The sequence below is a fragment of the Vipera berus genome (genome assembly GCF_964194415.1).
Source record: "Vipera berus genome assembly, chromosome: 1".
NCBI classification, from domain to species: domain Eukaryota; kingdom Metazoa; phylum Chordata; class Lepidosauria; order Squamata; family Viperidae; genus Vipera; species Vipera berus.
The window spans coordinates 353,180,996-353,202,711 of record NC_138202.1 but is presented as its reverse complement, the minus strand read 5'-3'; the positions used below and the strand labels follow the sequence as shown (position 1 = coordinate 353,202,711).

The following is a 21,716-nucleotide window of genomic DNA, read 5'->3' as shown; positions in this document are numbered from 1 at the left end:
TAAGTCACGAGGGTCATAAAGCGAAACCACGCGGCAAAAGTTGACGGAGTTAGCAGAGATGGAGAAATTGACTGCTTTGATTAAAGGGAAAAACAATAAGACACAATTGCTTTTGTTTCTACTTGGAAACCGCTTCTGCACTTTTGTGTTTTGAGATGGAAAAAAATGAAATCTTGATTTTGGGTTTTACCGGTTAGACAGGTTTGTAGAAATGGCTAATTTATACTGCTATGTAAAAGGAAAAAGTTGAGGTTTGATGCTATTATCTTATTCTACTGCACCAAAGAGAGTCGGAAGTCAATGACTTTTCTTCCCCCCCTTTTGATCTACTCTTTCCCCTTCCTTTCTCTCTCCCTTATTTTCCTACTGTTTTCTTTTGTATTTTTGTATTTTATATTATAAACTAATAAAAAAAATTTTTTTAAAGAAATAAAGTAAGTGAAACCAATTTTACGACATTTTTTTGCAGCGGTTGTTAAGTGAACCGCTGTGAGCCGGTCCCGCCAAAAACTGGAGGTAAATGCCAGTTTTGGGCAAAAATGTCATAAACAGGACGCTGCAAATGTAAATGTAAATGCAGGCTGGTTGCTGAGTGTCCAACATGCAGTCATGCTGGAATTCTGGAACTGGGTCATAAGCACCCCTAGGAATGTCTGTTGTAACTTTTAATGGTCACTAAGGGACTAGTTGTAAGTTAAGTACGACCCGTACTAAGCATACCCAGAATTCAGCAGGACAAGAAAAGGGACAAGTGAGGCATTACCCTTTAAAAAAAATATTAAGATAATTTCTTACATTCTGAAAGTAACGGACTGTAAATGAGACTAATCCAACACTTCCCATATGCAAATTTGGCCTGATTGTTTTTAAATCAACCAGAAAGCTTTAAATTGTAAACTGTTAAATTGTAAATGTAAATTAAATTTAAATCTACTAGAACAATTTAAATTGTAAGAGGGCCTGGGGGTGCCAGGGAAGTGGAGATGCTTGGCTCCATTGAGGTGGATATTAATCATTCTCTCTTTGTCTGGGGTTTTTAACATTGATTTTTATGCTTTTATGATTGGTTGATATATGTGTCATTTTATCTGGTGGTTGTCCACTGGCCGGAGTTGTTTTTCATGAGATGGGCAGTCACGTAAATTTGATAAATAAAATAATAAAATGTATTTTATTTTATTTATAAAATTCACTGGCCGCTCATCTTACCACAGAGTAAAATAATAAAATAAAATAAAATAATAAAATAAAATAAAATAAAATAAATAAAATAATAATAAAATAAAATAAAATAAAATAATAAAATAAAATAAATAAAATATAAGTTCTGCTTCTCTGATCTGAAAATGCTAAGGTTTCTTTCTTTATGCGCTATCTGGTCAGAAATGTTTGTCAAATGCCTTGATATATATATTTATATACATCACTTGGCTATAGCGGCTGTCCTTTCTGCAAAATTTTGGTGCTGATTTATTTATTAGGGGTGCTATTTCTCTCCTAGAATTCAGGATTAGAGAGAGCGAGAAAAAATATATTTACTGCTCCTACATTAAGGGCTACACCAAGAGGCCCCTCCATCTATGCAAGTAGTCTTTGACTTATGATCAGAAACTGGGACAAGGATTTCCATTACTAAGCAAGGTGGTTAAGTGAGTTGCATCCGATTCCATGACCTTTTTTTGCTTGTTGGTTGTTAAGTGAATCAATCCAATCCAGCCTGCCCCCGTTGACTTTGCTTGTGGCAAACAGGCTGGAAGTGTGCAAATGGGGAATCATGTGACCCAGGAACGTTGCAACCGTCATAAAGAGCCTTAGTGGAGCAGTGGGCTAATGCCTCCTTAAGTAACACCAGCTGCCTGCAATTAGTGCAGGTTCGCGTCCCACCAGGTTCAAGGTTGACTCAGCCTTCCATCCTTCCGAGGTAGGTAAAATGAGGACCCAGATTGTTGGGGGCAATAAGGTGACTTTGTAATAATGCCGCTTGGGGCCCCCCGAAAGCCCTAATAAGCAGGCATATACATAGAATGAAGGCTATTGCTAAGCACATTGATTTGTGCTTAGATTGTAAGCCGCCCTGAGTCTTCGGAGAAGGGCGGGATATAAATGGGATTAAAATAAATAAAAAAATAAAAAAAATACAAACCAGCTGCCAAGCATCCAAATTTTGATCACGTGACCACGGGGATGCTGCAACAGTTGTGTGAAAATGTTATTATTTTGTCGTCATGGTTGTTAACTTCAAATAGTCACTAAACGAAATGGTTGTTTAAGGCTGGGACCACCTGTATATTTTATTCCACGAAAGACACGGTGTGTTACCTGTTTTCTGAGTGTTTTGTGAAGCCGGAGAAGGAGAGAAATAGGGTACTGGTCCCACAGCGCCCTGGAGGATGGAGGTTACAGGAAACGGGGCTGGAGGGAGAGGGTGGGCCGCGGCCTTCTCTGAAAGCCACTGCCCAGCTTGTGAAGCAGGACGACGAGACTGAAAAGGCTGGGAGGAGGCTGGAGGCACAAATGGTGGGGTTTCGACAGGTCCCTGAATAAAGTCACTAAACTCCTCATCGTCAAGAAAGGCGGTAGTTTGGGAGACAGACACGGTAGAATGAGATGGTGTGGGGTGATCTGTGAAATGGAATGAACACAGACATGTACATACACACGAGATGGAAACCCCTGGAGGAAAATGAGCCTAAATATATATCGGGCAATGCAAAACCCCACAATTTTAGGGTATTACTTGCTTGACCTGCTGAAGAGGTAAGTGGCTTCTGAACTTCACATTGTAAAGAGGAAAAAAAAATCCTGTTTTTTCAGCAAGAGGCGAGAGGGAGAAGGAGCTGTTTCCTCTCTATAGTGCCCATTCCTGCTTTTTATAAGCATTAACATCATTTGATTCAAATGGCTCTACTTAAAGTGCTGAGGAGAGCACAGAGGACTTTTATCACTTAGATGGCACATTCACAACTGAGTTCCTTGCCAGGGAGAAAAGTGGGATCAAGTCTTTTAGAAAGCGGAGAATTTACCCAGAAGGATCCCAGCTGCCCTTGGCTGTCACTGATGCACAGGCGATAAAAATCTTTATTTTCCCATGCCCGCTTTATTTTTATAGGCATTTTATTTTCTTGAGGACATTAGCAGACATGGTGGCCTAGGGGTGAAGATGCTCGCCTCCCACTAAGAAGGTTGAGAGTTCAATCCTAAGTGTAGTGGAAGATGTTTCTCTCTCAGGGTGCGAAGAGAAAATATCTGCTACAAACTCTACGTAGGCATCAGGAAGGGTATCCGGCTGGTAAACTCTCAGCTCCACCCAGTTGCCCTGACCACACCCCCAAATCAAGGGACTACAGGGTCGTAAAAAGAAAAAGAAAAAATCTTGAGGACATTAGTTTGGCCACAACCAGTAATTTGATGCGCTTAAAGATGAGAATCTGCAACTACAATTTATACCGATGCAGCTTAAGGTTTTTGAAAAGGCTGCTAGGCTTCGAAGTGCACACATGCTCAATCAACTGAACATAATTTGGCTATCATTTAATAGGGGTGGGATGCTAATTCAATTAAAATTAAGTAAAGTTCTTCTGCTCATGACCCAAAAGGGTGTTAGATTTTTTCCCCCCACAGAATGCTTCTTTTGGGTAGATTTCTCCAAAAGTTTCTGTGTAATCCTAAAGTTTTTTAAATTTCAAGATCTTGTCTCCAAGTTGAATACCTGCATTTTTGGGATGAGCAGTTGGTGTGGGATGGAGTTTAGCATCTCTGGAAAATCCATCGAGGTTCCCTTTAATAGCTTCCAGGGCATCATCTCTGCTTTTTTCACCCATCTGAAAACAAATTGACATTAGGATTATGATTGATATTACTGTTATGAAAGAACTCTTTTAACAGAATTTTCAGCTACTTTAGAAAGCCTGATAACATTTATCACTTGGCAAAAACAAAGCACACTATTTCCACATGGTGGAATTCCTCAAGGAAAATTAGAACGAGCAAAATAGATTAGAACAGAATTATTTATTGGCCAACTGTGGTTGGACACACAAGGAATTTGTTTCCGGTGCATGAAAAACCCTTTTTATCTCAAAGCAACTTACCATTTTATATCTTGGTAAAACAGATAGCCCCCAACCTATGAGCAGAATTGGGATCAGAATTTCCACTGTGGTCAAGTCAGTCACACCCAATTTTACAAGATTTCCCCCCCCAATTAAGCTAATCACTGCAGTTGTTAAGTGAATCATGTGGACGTTGACTTTGCTCTTTGGAAACCAGCTGGGAAAGTTGCAAATGGAGATCACACGATCCCCCAGATGCTGCAAGCGTTTTAAACACATGCTGGTTGCCAAGGGCCTGCATTCTAATCACAAGACCATGGAGACTGCTGTGATGGTCATAAGTGCAAGGTCTAGTCGTAAGTCACTTTTTCCCCCAGTGCTGTTGTAACTTCAAACGGTTGCTAACTGAATGGTGGCAAGTCAAGGACTACCCCATACTGTTTTGTTGAAACACTGGTATTGGTTTTTTTAAAAATTGTATTTATTGTTTGAATTTTCCTCCTAACAGAAATTAATTTAAATCCAACTGGCTTGCCACTGAATAAATTTGCCACCGCGTACCTTTGGCTTTACGCTGCTTAAAAGCCGTAGCTTTTGCTTCTGCTCTTCAAACTGCCGCCTTTTTCTTTCTTCCTCCAAAACCTTCTGCTGGTGTTCAAATCGTTTCCTACAAGATATAATCAATGCTGATTAATGTCTTTCCCCGAAAATAAAACCCAGTCTTATGTATATATATATATTTTTGCCTTCAAAAGAGGGACCGGGTCTTATTTTTAGGGGATGTCTTACCCGCTTACCTTAGGACCACTGCAGTTAGGCTTCCCACACCCCGACAACTGTCGCGCCGCTGCCTGAATTCTTCTGCAGCCGCTTGCAGCTGCACGCCACGTGGCGCGTCGGGGTGCTGCCGCCACTCACGGCAGGCCGCGTGCCTCCTCACACTGCTCGCAGGATATAGCTCGTCGTGCCGGTGCCACTTGCAGCAGGACACCAAGTGGCTCGTCGCACCGGGGCTGCGAGTGGCGGCAGTGACGCAATGAGCCATGCAGCCTCCTGTGATGCACCATGTGGCGTGCGGCCGCAAGTGGCCGCAGAACTCGGGCAGCGACGCGACAGGTGTCGGGGTGTGGGAGGCCTGGCTGCGGCGGTCCTAAGGTAAGCAGGTATGGGGCGCGTGGGTATTGTGGCCTGTCGCCCGCCAGAGAGCTCCGCGACCGACTCAGAGGGGGAAGCATAGGAGTGGGCGTTGGGCCCAGCGCCAGGGCCATCTGAAAGCTCCGATGGGGACGAAGGAATGGAGCTGTCACAGCCAGGGACAGAGGTGGAGCCTGGGCCATCTGCCAGCCCCAGATGGAAAGGCTGAGACCTCCATGCCTTGAGGCAAGTAAGTCAGGGGAGGAGAATCACAGGGGCCAGTGATTGACGTGCAGGCTGTAGAGGCTGAAGAGAGAAGAGCAGCGAGAGGCTATGAATCGGTCTTCGGGGCGGAAGAGTCACTGCTGCTAACCGAGCCCCACCCTCAGCTGTGGGTAGAAGGCAGGGGCGGAGACGAACAGGTACGGCAGCAACTATTCATCTCCCTGCTGGTCAGCCACTTCTACTTGGAGCTCCTGACTCTGATTTGTAAACTTGCTGGAGTTTTCCTCGGATCCTGTGGCGCTGGGAGTCGGAGCGCCTTCTGAGCATGTGCGTGTTGGGAAAGAGCCAGCTTGCCTGAAGGACTCTTGCTGGCAAGCGTGGTGAGAGTCTGCAGGGGTCTCCCAAAACTCTGGGTTTTGGGAGACCCCTGCAGGGGAAAAGAGAGCAAGCTCCGTTGTGTGGAGGCAACTAAAGACTAAACAGTCGGCTGTGTGAAGCTGCCGGCATTCCTGAATAAAAGGAATGTTGGAGATTTATTGGTGCGTCTGTTGTGTTCGGGGAGTCGGGTCAGAACAGTGGGGCAGCTCCACCCCCCCCACCCCTAGCTTTGATTGTTATGCGTGTGCCTGACCCCAAAACTAGGGCTTATTTTGGGGATAGGGCTTATATTAGGTGCAAACGTAAATTTCAAGCTAGAGCTTATTTTCGGGACAGGTCTTATTTTCAGGGAAACACAGTATTACAGATGTGATTTAGGCCTTATGCTTAGCTGCTATTTCCGCTACTTTGGAGCTTGGCCTTATTTGAACAAACACAGGCTTGGCCTTGGGCATAGGGAAGGAAGTGGCACTCTATTAATCGAACCAGGGCAACCTCAGTCACCTCTGAGAAAAGACAGCACAGTCCTGAGAAAGTGCGAGAAGGAAACCCAAGCTAACTCCACCTCAGTTTTGTATAGCATACATATAGTCCTCGACATACGATTCGTTTAGTGACTGTTCAAAGTTACAGCGCCAATGGAAAAAGTGACTTGGGGCAATTTTTCACACTTACGACCATTGCAGCATCGCCATGGTCATGTGATGCCCTTTTGTGACCCTTTGCACTGACAGGCAAAGTCAGTTACAGTAAGTTGCTAACTTAACTACTGCAGCGATTCACTTAACATCTGTGGCAGGAAAGGTTATAAAATAGGGCAAAGTGCACTTAACAAATGTCTCACTTAGCAACATAAATTTTGGGCTCAACTGTAGTCGTAAGTCGAGGACTACCTGTAAGACGGGGTAGAGAAAAAGTCGGAGATTCTGCTATTCTACTTGATTATAATAAAATAGCATTCCTGCATTCTCAAGGTCAGTCCTACTGTACGTTTCTTCATACCTATAAGGTCTGGGTGCAAATCTCAAGACTACCAAATATTAGTAGTACAGGCAACATTAGTATGGTAATGTAGAACCATTACAATTCAGGACCATGTAGACCTTCCAGTTCTGGGTTGCAAAATTCTGGACAATTACTAGATGGCAGCAAAGATAAGCAATCTAGTTCTCTGCTCTCACTTAGTGGCTGTTGTGATTCCATGCCGGCCAGTGGACCTGGCATTTGAGTCTGGGGATTCAGCGGAGGAGGAGGAGGAGGGGCCTGGAGAGCCATCAGAGTCAGTGGGAGGCTCTGATGAGCTCCAGGACTTACAAACTGATGAAGAGCCTGGCCCCTCCACTCGTGCTGAGGCTGAGACCCAGCTGTGCTGGGAAGCTGAGTCAGACTGTGACAGACATTATAGATGCCCGCAAACGCAGACAGGCAACAAGAGGAGGACAGAGGGAGGCAATGGGGCGGCTCCAAGGGAGGAAGGGAAGGCATTGAGAAGCCACGCCTTGGAGCTGCATAATAAAAAGGGAAGGTGTGGGCGGTGCTGGTTGCTGAAGGCAACCGTTTGCAAAGGACTCCAGTTTCAAGGGATCATGTTCTGTTTTCTTTGCCTGGGAACAATTCTCTGTTTGAATAGTGCTCTGTTTGCCTCTGAACAATTCTCCGTTTGAATCGTGTTCTGTTGCCTTTGCTTTTGGGACAATTGGCAGGTCTGTAACTCATAATAAAAAGGGTTTGTTTTTCCAGCCTACTTGTTAAAAGAGGGGCTTGTCCTTGTGAGTTAACAAGGACTCACATAGGCTGGGATAGAACGGAGGCGGTCCAGATTTCTGCAGCATAGATTTGGAAACTGGATGCAAAAGGTCTCCTGAGAGACAATCTGGTCCTCGAGACACAATCAAATGACGTCATCCTCCTGAGTCATGTGTTGAGCATGGCAGGCATGTAAATTAATTAATAATATTATAAAATAAAAAATAAAATAAAATAGAATAAAACAAAACAAAACAAAATAACAATCAGACCTATTGTAACAGGTCACTTACTGCTGTTCTTCAGCAAACTGCTTCCGCATATCTGGGGTATACTGAGGAGCTGCGGTGCGCATTCCAAGGAAGGGACTTTGTCCCATATATGGCATTCCCGCCGTTGGCATCGGACCGAGACGGATGCCGCCCTGTGAACCAAATTAGCAGCTCAATATTAAATAGCAAAAAACAAGGGAGACAGGGAGAGAAATGCAGGGTAAAGGATCCAGCAGGGTGGGTTTCAGGAGACTCAAAGTGTATGTGAGCTTTCTTATAAATGAGCACACCATCCAAAATACATGCCCATTATTTGTCCATGTTATTTCATGTGTATAAAAACATATAAGGAATGGTTGCTGGAATTGGGTATGTCTAGTTTAATGAAGAGAAGAGCGAAGGGGGACATGATAGCAGTCTTCCAATATCTCAGGGGCTGCCCCAAAGAAGAGGGAGTTAAGCTATTCTCCATAGCACCTGAAAGCAGGACAAGAAGCAACAGATGGAAACTAGTCAAGGAGAGAACCAGCCTAGAACTAAGGAGAAACTTCCTGACAGTTAGAACAATTAACCAGTGGAACAACCTGCCTCCAGAAGCTGTGAATGCTCCAACACTGGAAGTTTTTAAGAAGAGATTGGACAGCCACTTGTCTGAAATGGTATAGGGTTTCCTGCCTGAGCAGGGGGTTGGACTAGATGACCTCCAAGGTCCCTTCCAACTACTACTACTACTACTTCTCCTCCTCCTCCATCATCACCATCATCATCATCATCATCTGAATTATAGCTAGTCCTCAACTTGCAACCATTTGCTTGGTAACAGTTCAAAGTTACAACAGCACTGAAAAAAGTGATTCGCTTAACAACTGTGGCAGAAAAGGTTGTGAAATGGGGCCCAGGTCACTTCACAACTGCCTTGCTTAGGGACAAAGATTTGGGGCTCAGTTGTGGCCATATGTCAAGGACTACCTGTCTTAAAGGTGAGATGTATGTTTATGTTAGATGGAACTGTCTCATTCCTATTTCATTGACCGGTTCCACTAGATCAGGCAGGGATGTTACCTTACACACTGCTCCAGTGAAAGAATTCTGATTGGTGGAGTCTGGGAAGAGAGCCTTCTCTGTCACTGTCCCACTCTATGGAACATCTTGCCTCTGGAGGTGAGGCAGGCCCCCACTCCCCTAGCTTTTCAGAAGAACATTAAGACCTGGCTCTGCCAACTGGTCTGGCGGGTGTCTAAGAATGTCATGCAACCCTGGAGGTGCTTGGTGGGTTGAAGGTGCTCTTTTTAACTTTTCAACTGTTCCTTTTCAACTGTTTTGATTTGGGGGGGGGCTTGGTGTTCTCTGAGCTTGGTTGTTTTCCTTGAGATGTTTCATTACCCAAACTAGGTAACATCATCAATGCACAGATGATGTTACCTAGCTGGGTAATGAAATGTCTGCAAGAAAACAACCAAGCACCAAGGCCCCTCATTTCAACCCCGAGCTACAAATATTCTCCTTTACTGGTGTTTTAATTTTGTTTTTAACTATGGCTTCTGTAAGATTTTATTATGCTCCAACACTGGAAGTTTTTAAGAAGAGACTGGACAGCCATTTGCCCGAAATGGTATAGGGCAGTGGTGGCGAACCTATGGCACGCGTGCCAAAGGCGGCACTCAGAGCGCTCTCTGTTGGCACGCTTGCCACTGCTGCCAGCAGCAGGTCCATCAGGCCGCCACAGTGGCCTGGAGCAGTGTTAGGCATATGGTGTTAGCCTACAATGTTGGGTTGAAAATATATTAACCATAATGCTATGTCTTTAAGTTGTTAATTGGCCAATGGGTGTGTAAGTGTTCTCATGGCCATAAGAGGAAGCTAGGAACGTAGCTTCTCTCTCTCTCTGAATTCACTGCTTTCTACTGTTACTGTTTTTGCTCTGCTGTTGGTTTACTACTGTTGTAAACCTGAACTGTGTATTGACCTCTGGACCGGTAAGAAGACTTTGTAGTTTGGATTACTCCTTGGACTGTTGCTATTGTGTATGACTTGGACTGTTTATTTTTGACTGTGCATTTTTGTTTTTACACCACCTCAAAGTAAAATACTTGTTGCTTTTAGAACTCAGTGTATTTCTGTGTGTGATTTTTACTGCTCTCAGTGCCCTTCCTTGTCTGTGCAACTCTTTGGTAGCACAAGGAGACCTCTGCACAATAAATTCCTTAACACTGGTTATGGGCCCAGGCCTGTACTGAGAGTAAGTACACACAGTATTCCTAGCTGAGTTTGTATTTGGTGTAAAATGGCACAGGAACTGTTGTCAGGCATCTCCTGGATAACCCGGTTGGATGGGACAAACTATGTTTCCTGGTCCACAAAATGCTGCTTGCTTTTGCGCAAGGAAGGACTATGGGCTGTTGTAAATAACCCACCAGATACTACTGCTTGGGATCCAGATGACGAAGAGGATGCAAAGAAGTTAGACAACTTTAAACGAAGCAACGAGAAAGCTCTTTGCATTATTGGACTAACACTGAATGACCAGCAGCTTGTCCATATTCGTGGTGAGGAGTCTGCTGCTAGGTGTTGGGATGTTTTGCGAAGGCTTTATGTTCGTGACAGTGTGGGTGCACATATACACCTTACACGTAAGCTGTTTAGGGCTCGTCTGCAGAAGAATGGAGATATGCTGACCCATTTAAATTACATGAAAGCAATTTTTCAAGAGCTTCATGAAAAGGAGCTGATTTTTTCAGAGTTGCATCAGGTCTACATTATTCTGTCATCTTTGGATGAGAGTTATGATGGGTATGTTTCTTCTTTGGAAGTCCTGACCAGAGAGGAACTGACATTGACTAACATTACTGGGAGACTGCTGGAAGAGTCCAGAAGGAGGCGTGACAGAGACCAGCTGAGAGAAACACAGCCACGAGAGAAGCAGCAATTCACCACTGCTTACAACGTCAAGAAATGTTATTCTTGTGGGGCTAGAGGGCATATAGCCAAATTCTGTAGAAAGGGTAGAAAACAGAATGTAAATAGCAGTGGGAAGGCTAAGAAGGGCATTGGTTTGGCTATTTCTGGTGAATCAACATCCAGAAATAATGAATTGTGGGTTGTTGATAGTGGGGCTTCACAATGCATTACTAAAGTGAAAGAGAGGTTTATTAATATGAAAAACAGCAACCAATATGTTTCACTAGCCAACGGTTGGAGGATGAAGGCCTCTGGTGAAGGTAATTCCTATTGTCCATGCATTGATGAACAGTTACCTATGTTATATATACCTAAACTAAGATTCAACCTGTTATCTGTAAGGGAATTGGTTAAAGTTGGGTTTGTGGTAACATTCAGAGGGGAGCAATGCACTATTGAGAGGAATGGAACCTGTGTAACTGCTAATTTGAAAAATGGTTTATTCATTCTCACAAGTAACCAGGTTAGTACAGTTAAAGCTAACTCAATATGTGAGAACAAGAAGCCACATGATGAATGTATACATTTATTGCATAGGCGGTTAGGGCATGTAAACTTTAACTCACTACGTAAAACAGTTGAGTTAGTAGAGGGAATTAAACTGAAGCCATGTAGTAAGTATTTGAATTGCAATGCCTGTAATCAGGAAAAGAGTAAGGCAACTCCTGCAAACAGGATAAACAGCTTCAAAACAACTGTACCTTTGGAAGTTGTGTTTGCTGATTTAATTGGACCCATGAAACCAAGTTTAGGAGGGTCATGCTATATGTTAAGTATATTGGACCACTACTCTAGATATGGTTTTTGTTATCTGCTTAAGTCAAAGGCAGATACTTTCCAACAATTTGCAAACTGGCTGAAGTTCGTGGAGAGAAAAACAAAGAGAAAGGTTCAGTGCATAATTACTGATAATGGTACTGAATTTACAAATAAGTGTTTTGTTGATATGCTACAATCAGCTGGCATTGAGCATAAACGTTCAGCCCCTTATAGACCTCAACATAATGCATTTGTTGAGAGACGTGGGCAAACGTTACAAGCCATGATGAGAACTATGTTAAGAGATTCTGGCTTAACAGATAGACTGTGGGGGGAGGCAGCAAAATGTGCAAACCATGTTCTGAATATAGTTGCTAATACTTCTACTGGTAAAATACCATATACTATATGGCATGGTAGAAGACCAAACCTTGATTACCTGCACACGTTTGGCACCCCAGCTTGGGTCCACATTCCTGCACAACTCAGGAGTAAAGGCCAACATAGGGCTAGGCAATTATACTTCGTAGGTTATGAAGCTAACCATAGATCCTATCGTTTCTGGGAACGAGGCACAACTAATGTATATAACAGTGCTAGTGCAAAATTCCTTGAGCACGTTGGTTGGGATAGGTTAGAGCAAGTAACTGTTAATACTGATCCTCTAGTGTTTGAGGACTCCTCTGATAACGTAACTAGTAATGATAATACATCTCCTGTAAATATAAAAGATGAAGAGGAGATAGGGGAGATAATAGATGAATCAGAGGAAGGAAAGGAGACAGAAATTCAAAGCCCTGTAATTCCTTGGCGTTCAATGCGTATCAGACATCCACCTGATCGCTATGAAGCTAGTATAGTATGTCAAGTTAGTGTAGAGCCATCTAACTATGATGAGATCAGGATGTATCCTGAAAAGGAACAAGCATCATGGAAAGCTGCAATGAACAGGGAGTTGAATTCTTTGCAGGATCTTAAGGTTTATGTGAAAGCAAAACTGCCACCTGGTGAGCAAGCTATAGGTTGTAAATGGATATATAAAATAAAGAAGGGTGTAGACGGAACTATAACCCATAAGGCACGTTTGGTTGCACAAGGTTTTGCCCAAACTACTGAGGATTATGACGAAGTGTTTGCACCCAGTTTAAGGGCAACTACTTTAAGAGCAGCTTTAGTATGGGCGGCTAAAAACCAATATATGGTTAACCATGTAGATGTTGAAACTGCATATTTACATGCTCCATTGCAACATACTATTTATTTAAGAATACCACCAGGATTGACCAGTGATAGAGACCATGATTGTTGGGAATTAAAGAAAAGCCTCTATGGATTGAAACAATCAGGCTATGAGTGTAATACATGTTTAGTTAATGAGTTAAGTGCAATAGGTTTTGTAGCCAGTAATGCTGATCCTTGTTTGTTTAGAAGAGAACACAACGGAGCATTATCTTTTATTTTATTATTCACAGATGATATTGCAATAATAACAAAAACTGAATTAGAAGCACAAACTATCATTTCAAGATTGCAAAATAAATTCACAATTAGAAATCTTGGGAAAATAAGCCACTATTTGGGGTTAGATATTGTGAAAACGAATAGGGGTTTTAAGGTGTCGCAAGCCAGTAAGATATCTCAGTTATTAAAGAGATACAATATGGAAATGTGTAAACCAGCAAAAACTCCGATGGCTATGGATTTTAAGGACACTAATGTTGAGAGTCCTGTATTTGATAAGACTATGTACCAATCTTTGATAGGAAGTCTTATGTATCTGAGTAATTGGTCTAGACCTGATATTTCTTACTGTGTAAATCAATTAGCTAGGTACAACAATAATCCAACTGTTAGACACTGGCAATCAGCTAAACGAGTATTAAGATATCTGAAGCAGACTATTCACTACTCGTTATATCTAGAGCCAAATCGTGAGTTAATCCTTACTGCATATGCAGATGCGAGTTTTGCCTCTGATTCAAACACTCGTAAATCTACCTCAGGGTTGGCTATAATGTTGGGTGATTCTTTAATTGGATGGAAGTCTATTAGACAAAAACACATAAGCTTATCTACAATGGAGGCTGAATTTTCATGTTTATCAGTGTTATGTACAGAACTGCTAGTGTACAAACAATTATTGTTAGATATGGGTTTAAATGTAAATGATCCATTCATTGTGTATGAGGACAATCAAGCTGCAATAAAGATGGCTAATAATGCTGCAGTAAGAACAAGATCTAAACATACTGATCTTCGTTATTTAAATGTCAGACAATGTGTCAAAGATAAATTAATACAGTTAGAGTATTGTCCATCTGATGTAAATATTGCAGACCATTTTACGAAGGTACAAAGTGCTGTGAAACACAATGCTAATTGTGAAAGAATGTGCATAAGATTGTAAGAGTTATATATTATTCTACCCAAAGGGGAGAATGTTAGGCATATGGTGTTAGCCTACAATGTTGGGTTGAAAATATATTAACCATAATGCTATGTCTTTAAGTTGTTAATTGGCCAATGGGTGTGTAAGTGTTCTCATGGCCATAAGAGGAAGCTAGGAACGTAGCTTCTCTCTCTCTCTGAATTCACTGCTTTCTACTGTTACTGTTTTTGCTCTGCTGTTGGTTTACTACTGTTGTAAACCTGAACTGTGTATTGACCTCTGGACCGGTAAGAAGACTTTGTAGTTTGGATTACTCCTTGGACTGTTGCTATTGTGTATGACTTGGACTGTTTATTTTTGACTGTGCATTTTTGTTTTTACACCACCTCAAAGTAAAATACTTGTTGCTTTTAGAACTCAGTGTATTTCTGTGTGTGATTTTTACTGCTCTCAGTGCCCTTCCTTGTCTGTGCAACTCTTTGGTAGCACAAGGAGACCTCTGCACAATAAATTCCTTAACAAGCAGGAGCCTCGCTCAGCACAAAGGAGACGAAGCAGCCAACTAGCAAGCTCGAGTAAAGGTCACCAACCATTGTCGATTGGCGGACTGGAAGAAAAGGGAGGGGGAAGCATTTTACATGTGTGCATGCGTGCACAGGGCCACGAGCATGCACGTGCTGCAAATGGGGCAGGGTGAGTGCCTGTGTGATACTCACTAGCCCTGCCCCATTCTTGCGTGATGCAGTGCCTTGTATCTGCACCCCACAGTGCGGCGGCGGTCGTTTTTGCATCTTGCAGCATGGTGGCCCATTTTTGCACCCCCAGTTTTTGCGTGCCAGAGGTGGCACTCAGAGGTGCCTCCCTGCCAGGGCACCACAATGCTGATGCAGCCCTGGCACTTTGGGATAAATAAGTGGGTTTTGGGTTGCGGTTTGGGCACTCAGTCTCTAAAAGGTTTGCCATTGTTGTGATTCAGCGTCAGCCTGTGGTTTCGGCAGCTGAATCGGACAATTCTGAGGAGGAGGAGGAGGAGGGGTTTGGAGAGCCTTTGGTTGCAGATGCATCGCAGAGCTCTCAGCCAGGCCCCTCCCGTCTTGTTCCTCCTCAGACCCAGCTGTGTGAGCCTGAAAGATTAGACGAAGATGATCCACAGCTGGCTTTGTTCAAGGCCGCTCTAAGCAGGAGGCAGACAAGTAGAATTTAACAAAGAAAAGCAATGAGGCACCTCGGGAGGTGGCAAAGAGAAGCCACGCCCTGAGACTGTTGTTTAAAAGGGGAATGTGTGGGAGGTGCTGGTTGCTGAAGGCAACCATTTGCAGAGCTTCTGATATAGTCTCGGTCTGTATTTGTTTTACTCTGTTTTGAACTGTTTCGTTTAGTTTTTGCAAATAAGTTTGGTTGGCTTAATTCCAGCCTATTGGATATAACAAAGGGGTTGTCCCTGACATTTCTGCAGGGCCGGTTGTAGGCTGGAACAGAACAGCCATCACTGGTATAGGGTTTCCTGCCTGAGCAGGAGGTTGGACTAGATGACCTCCAAGGTCCCTTCCAACATCATCATCATCATCATCATCATCATCATCATCATCATCATCATTATTATTATTATTTGTAAACCGCCCAGAGTCACGCCATGCGGGTATAGAAATTGGATAAATAATCCTTATACGGATTAAAACCAGGCAGCTTGAAATCGACTCAGCACATACCTGCACAGTCATTGTTCCGGGAGGCATCTGAGAACCGTAATTCATCCCCATCATACCCTGCATATTGGGTTGCATGACAGGCACCATTGGGAAGCTCTGCTGTTGTATTGGAATCATCCCTGCACCAAAACATTAGAAATTGGTTAGGATTCCTGTTGAGTCAACTTTACCACTGGACATAAAGAGGCACAGGGCAAGAATAGATACAACTGGGCCAATCTATTAGCTACAGTTAAGGGTCTAGGGCAGGGGTAGGCAACCTTGGCTCTTTTATGATTCAGGGACTTCAACTCCCAGAATTCCTGAGCCAGGCTGGCTCAGGAATTCTGGTAGTTGAAGTCCCTGAGTCATAAAAGAGCCGAGGTTGCCTACCCCTGGTCTAGGGGGTCCTAATAGGCCTTCCTGCTTCTGAAAAGCGGATGCTGGATGCTGGGCTTCTCACTCAGGCAAAAGCTTTTCTTGGCAGGAGAGCTGAAAGCAGTGCCAGGTTCTTATGTTATCTAATTTGCAATAATGATCTGGCTGGACAGCTAGCCTCCTTTCCAAGACTAACCGATCCTACGTCAAGCGGTGAGTTGGACTAAATGACCTCTCAGGCGGCTTTCGAGGACTTTATCAATGCAGACCTTAAATCTTTCAAACAAGAGTTAGAATTAACGAGGGGTCCTTGGTGCTCTCAAAACCCGGCTGTTTTCTCGGAGACGTTTCATTATCCAAACGAAGTAACATCAATGTTAGCGCCTGATAATATTACCTAGTCTGGGTAATGAAACGTCTGCAAGAAAACAACCAAGCTTAGAGTAAGCGAAGGTCCCTTTGTTTCAACCCTGAGCTAAAAAATATTCTCCTTTTATCTGTTAGCAGTAACCTTGCTTATGTTGCCAGGCAGTTTTAAAGATGCAAAATCAAAGGGGAAGAAGGACTTTGATCGCCGATAGTGAATCAGTCTTGATGTTACCAAGTCCTTTAGCATCTCTCCCAAGTGCAGGAGGTTCAGTTTTAAGCAAATGGGCGTGGGGGTGAGGCACTCACCTTCCCGAATTCTTATCTTTCTGCCACTTTCTGTCACTTTCGCTTTGCCCACACAAGAGCAAAATTCTACAAACCCAAGCGCTGCTCAAATATTTACGGTCCTGAGTTATAGTGGTACATGGTTAAAGTGCAGTACTGCAGGCTAACTCTGCCCACAGCCTGGAGTTCGATCCTGATGGAGCTCAGGGTTGACTCACACTTCCATAGCAATAGCAATAGCAATAGCAATAGAGCTTAGATTTATATACCGCTTCACAGTGATTTACAGCGGAGGTCCCCAATCTTTTGGGCACCAGGGGCCGGTTCCGTGGAGAAAGGTTTTTCCAACGGGACAGAGAGTGTGTGGTTTTGTGTGCTGCCTGCAACCCACGGATGGGGCTTTGCTTGCTTGTGCGGAGCGGTTGCTGGCGTGCCGCAGCCCGGTACCAGTCCACAGACCGGGGGTTGCGGACCCCTGATTTACAGCCCTCTCTAAGTGGTTTACAGAATCAAAGTTGGCAAAATGAGGACCCAGATTGTTGGGGGCAATATGCCAATGCCTCTACATTGTAAAACCACCCAGAGAATGTTGTAAAGCACTATGGGGCGGTATATAATTCTAAATGCTATTGCTATAGACGCCTAACTTAAGATGCCTCATGTTTCTTCTTTCAAGTCTAGTACCCTTTCCAGTTTAACCTACCTTGAGGGCCCAGGCCTGCACCTACAGGAAAAACAAAGCTGAAACAAGAAGAGAAGAGGGGTGAAAAAGTCAATATGCCATTTAAAGAAAAGAACGCCCCTTGTTAAAAGTCCTTAGCACAGATGGGTGCCCCCACAAAGCAGGGGAGAGATCCCGTTAGTTACTATACACAACGTCAATGGGGAAAAAAAAATATGCTAAGCATTTTTTCAGATTGTGAAAAACACCAGGGGACAATACAGAGAATTTGTTTTTAAAAAATTTATATCTATTAAGAATATTCACGTAATAAAAGATGAATCCAAGGGGGGGGGGGAGAAAGAAAGAAATACAGGTAGTCCTTGACTTACGATCACAGCTGAGCCCCAAATTTCTGTTGCTGAGAGACAGAACTGTTAAGTGAATTTTGCCCCGTATTACGACCTTCCTTACCACAACTGCTAAGTGAATCACCGCAATTGTTAAGTTAGCAACAACGGTTGTTAAGTGAATCTGGCTTCTCCAATGACTTTGCTTGTCAGGAGGTGGCCAAAGGGGGGGAAACCACATGACCCCCGGGGACACCGCAACTGTCATAAATATGAGTCAGTTGCTAAGTCTCCAAATTTTGATCACGTGATCATGGGGACGTTGCAACAGTCGCTAAGTATGGAAAACGGTCATAAATCACGTTTCTCAGTCCCGTTGTAACTTTGAACAGTCACTAAATGAACTGCTGTAAGCTGAAAACTACCTGTACCAGAAAAGAGCAAGGAAAGAAAAAGAAAACTAAAGTTAAGAAATATATGACTTCCGACCTTCTTTGTAACACATAATTGGAATATTACTGTCCTTCCTCTCTCTTTAGGTAAAGGTAAAGGTTCCCCCGCACGTGCGTGCTAGTCGTTTCCGACTCTAGGGGCCGGTGCTCATCTCCGTTTCAAAGCCGAAGAGCCAGCGCTTGTCCGAGGACGTCTCCGTGGTCATGTGGCCAGCATGACTAGATGCCAAAGGCGCACAGAACGCTGTTACCTTCCCACCGTAGTGGTCCCTATTTTTCTACTTGCATTTTTACGTGCTTTCGAACTGCTAGGTTGGCAGAAGCTGGGACGAGTAACAGGCGCTCACTCTGTTACGCGGCACTCGGGATTCGACCCGCCAAACTGCCGACCATCTGATCGACAAGCTCAGCGTCCTCTTTAGTGCTTTACAAATCCCCTCACTCCCTCATTTAGTCTACACCTTTATTAATTTTCATGTTGTGTTAATTGCTTCTATGATCAAGATGCAGTGTTCGGGATGATGTCTTTACGAGCAACCAGGGATACGCACTGTGTGAAAGTACTTTGTGTAACTCTGACCAAGCATACATAACATGCGAATCCAAGCATTGGATGTGTGGTCAACTACACTTTACAGCTTAAGTGTTTCAAGTCAGCCAAGTCATTATAGCTTAGATTTTTTAAAAAATAGCATGGTTTAAACCAGGGCTTTTCAACCTTTCCCCCCACATTGTACCACTTTTAGGATATGGCAACATCCGAATACCACCAGTTGCCTAGCACGGTGTCAAAAACTTGATAACCAAAAAAAAAAAAGGAAAAAAGTGATGAAGTACAGGTAGTCTTCGACTTACAACAGTTCATTTAGTAAATGTTCGAAGTTACAATGGCACTGAAAAAAGTGCCCCTCAAGCCACAGCCAAGCAAGACACCTGCCTGCCCACCCGGCGGCGCTCTTCCTCCTGTCCGAGGTTTTCATTGTTGTGAGCATTTTTGTTGAGGATTGGCAGCGGGGGTGGGGTGGGGGGTGTTTGGTTTTTATTCCCCCCCTCCGTCTGCTGGGTGGTTGCAGCAGGTTTTGGTCACTTCACATGACCCTGGGACACGGTGACCGTCATAAATATGAATCAGTTGCCAAGCATCTGAATGTAAATCTCAAGACCCTGGAGATGCTGCAACATTCCAGCTGATCGGCGCTTCTTCTGGGCTCAGAAGCGCCAGGATCAGCGCCGAGCTCCAGCTGGAGCCTGGCGCTGATCCTGGAGCTTCCACTGAGCTCTGACAGCCCGGAAGAAACGCTGATCCTGGCGTTACCGCTGAGCCCTGACAGCCCTGCAGCTCCAGCCGTCTCTCACTCAGGCTTGTGCGGTGCTGCCACCGGTTCAGCTCATTCCCCTCCCCCGCTACTTTTCTAGGATGGTCGCGTACCACCTGCCAGGTGCCAATGTACCACAAGTGGTACCTGTACCACTAGTTGAAAAGCCCTGGTTTAAACAAGGCACAGGGTGCACTACATGAATCCTTCAAGTCTGTGACTCACTCCATTGATGTATAATAATCCCATCAGCTTCCTTTTAAATTTTAAGGGCCCTATTTCTGACTGTGTGCAATCTAATCCAAGTCATTGTTCAACTACTGAATTCATTGAATTCAGTTCCAAGTATTAATTTATGCTGAGTCATTGGGTAGTTATCTTTGTTTTATACAGAGATTTGTAAAAAATAAAATAGGAAAAGTTGGGAAAGAAATGTTTTTTGCTCTCTTCTCACCCCCCCCCCCCCGCAAAAAAACCCATATAGACCATTGGAAAACACATGCAAGCACTTAATACATGTCTTCCCATTTCTTTTTTAAATATATTTTTCCAGGTTTTTGCAAGTTGAACCAAAGCCACTTAAGCATAACCTCAATACCCTGGATTATAATGCTATCCAGGCAATTAATGCCTTTTTGATCCATCAGAATGAATGTTTGCCAGCCAGGAAAAAAAAAGCAGTATATATTTCACAAAATCCTGAAGCAGTAAGAACAAATTCTATGACAACATACAGGGTTTTTTTAAGAGACAGGAAAGACATTCAGTTCATTAGTTATAATTGCAAATAACAGCACAATGAAAGTCCTGTCAGTCTCAATTCTGGCTCTAAATGGAAGAAATAAAAAGCAATTAAATACTTTTAAGCATAAGAACTGAACAGGCCAAAAATATATTAATGAAAGCAAAGTTCTCTTCTATATTGCTGCGATTTAAAAATTAGACTAATGTTTGCAAGGGGTTTAATATCATAATGTAATTTGTTTTACCCCAATTCCCTGTATAGGAGATATGAAGAAAATGTAGCATTTGTTTCCATAATAGCAAAACAAATGCCACACAAATCCCCAGAGAACAAGACTCATCTGCTGTTTCTCTTTGACAACTGGTTTGCGGTATAGTTCGCTAATATATATATATATTAAAAATGATAAATATATTGTACATTGACAAGTATTGACCGAAATAAGGATACGAAAATGCTTCGGACTATGCGTTCTTGGGCGGAAAAAATAGCATTATGTTAGTCAGCGCTGGGTATAAAATGTGCAGAGAGAAAAAAAATATTGGCTGAGGGTTTTGTGTCATTGGATAGGAGGAGAAAATGCATGGAGTATAATTAAAAAGACTGAAAGGCGAGAAAGTCAAAGGCATAAACCGGTTCCTCTCTAGATCTTGATAAGGGTCTTGAGATTATACAAAAAAGCAGAGATATGAATCCACCCTATGCTAGTTATTGCTTTGTCACGGGATGATGAGAATGCAATATGGAAAATAGCCTTTTTTTAGTCCAAGGGCAGACAGATGTGCTTTATAATATGTGCTGAATCAATGGCCAGGATAGAGACTCCCATTCTTTTAATAATAATAATTCAACAGATCGGCCTACCTCAGCTTGAAACTCTCAAGCTTTGGTGGACTACAACACCCATAGAATCCAGGAAATGATGGGTCTTTAAACCAGGAGAACAAGATGGCAGAACTGAGGTTGCAGTAGTTAAGAGTGCAGTATTACAGGCTAATTCTGCCCACAGCCAGCAGTTTGATCCTGACGGGCTCAAGGTTGACTCAGCCTTCCATCCTTCCGAGGTCAGTAAAATGAGGACCCAGATTGCTGGGAGCAAGATGCTGACTCTGTAAGTCGCTTAGAGAGGGCTGTAAAGCACTGTGAAGCGGTATATAAGTCTATGTACTATTGCTGTTAGGTCAGGGAAGGCTATGCTAAGCCATTGTAGATCAAGCAAGATTTCATGACATCTCCGGAACATCCTTCTTGGATTGTGTGAAAAATCACTGCCTGTCTTTTTTTGAACTGACCAGCTACTCTTCCAGTTTAAGTTTCACAAGGACAAACTGCCGAATTATATTCATGGACGTTCTTTCACGAATGAAGGTGAATCTACGTGTCCCAGGATAATGTTGCAGGATCCAATCTGGGTCGCTCACCGGGACCTGAGGTTTAGTCTTCCAAGCTTTGGGACTCACGCTGGAGCCTATCTGGAAAAATTTCCTGAAGATGGACATCAGCACAAGTCCAAAAGCTAGGAAGACAAAACCTCTGGTCCCAGTGACTGACCCAAATTG

The 21,716-nt window shown here is 43.3% G+C and overlaps 1 protein-coding gene across 3 annotated transcripts in view; it reads right to left on the bottom strand.

Annotated features, from left to right (window-relative positions):
• The window catches only part of SYNRG (synergin gamma), a 90,469-nt gene that overhangs the window by 61,934 nt on the left and 6,819 nt on the right, over nucleotides 1-21,716 (bottom strand). For all 3 annotated transcript variants that reach the window (XM_081346565.1, XM_081346566.1, XM_081346567.1), the window contains exons 2-7: nucleotides 17,337-17,374; nucleotides 15,623-15,741; nucleotides 7,829-7,959; nucleotides 4,614-4,719; nucleotides 3,710-3,821; nucleotides 2,320-2,622 (exon numbers count right to left, since the gene is read on the bottom strand). In XM_081346565.1, coding sequence (XP_081202691.1) covers nucleotides 2,320-2,622; nucleotides 3,710-3,821; nucleotides 4,614-4,719; nucleotides 7,829-7,959; nucleotides 15,623-15,741; nucleotides 17,337-17,374 — 809 coding nt within the window. The remainder of the gene's footprint in view (nucleotides 1-2,319; nucleotides 2,623-3,709; nucleotides 3,822-4,613; nucleotides 4,720-7,828; nucleotides 7,960-15,622; nucleotides 15,742-17,336; nucleotides 17,375-21,716) is intronic.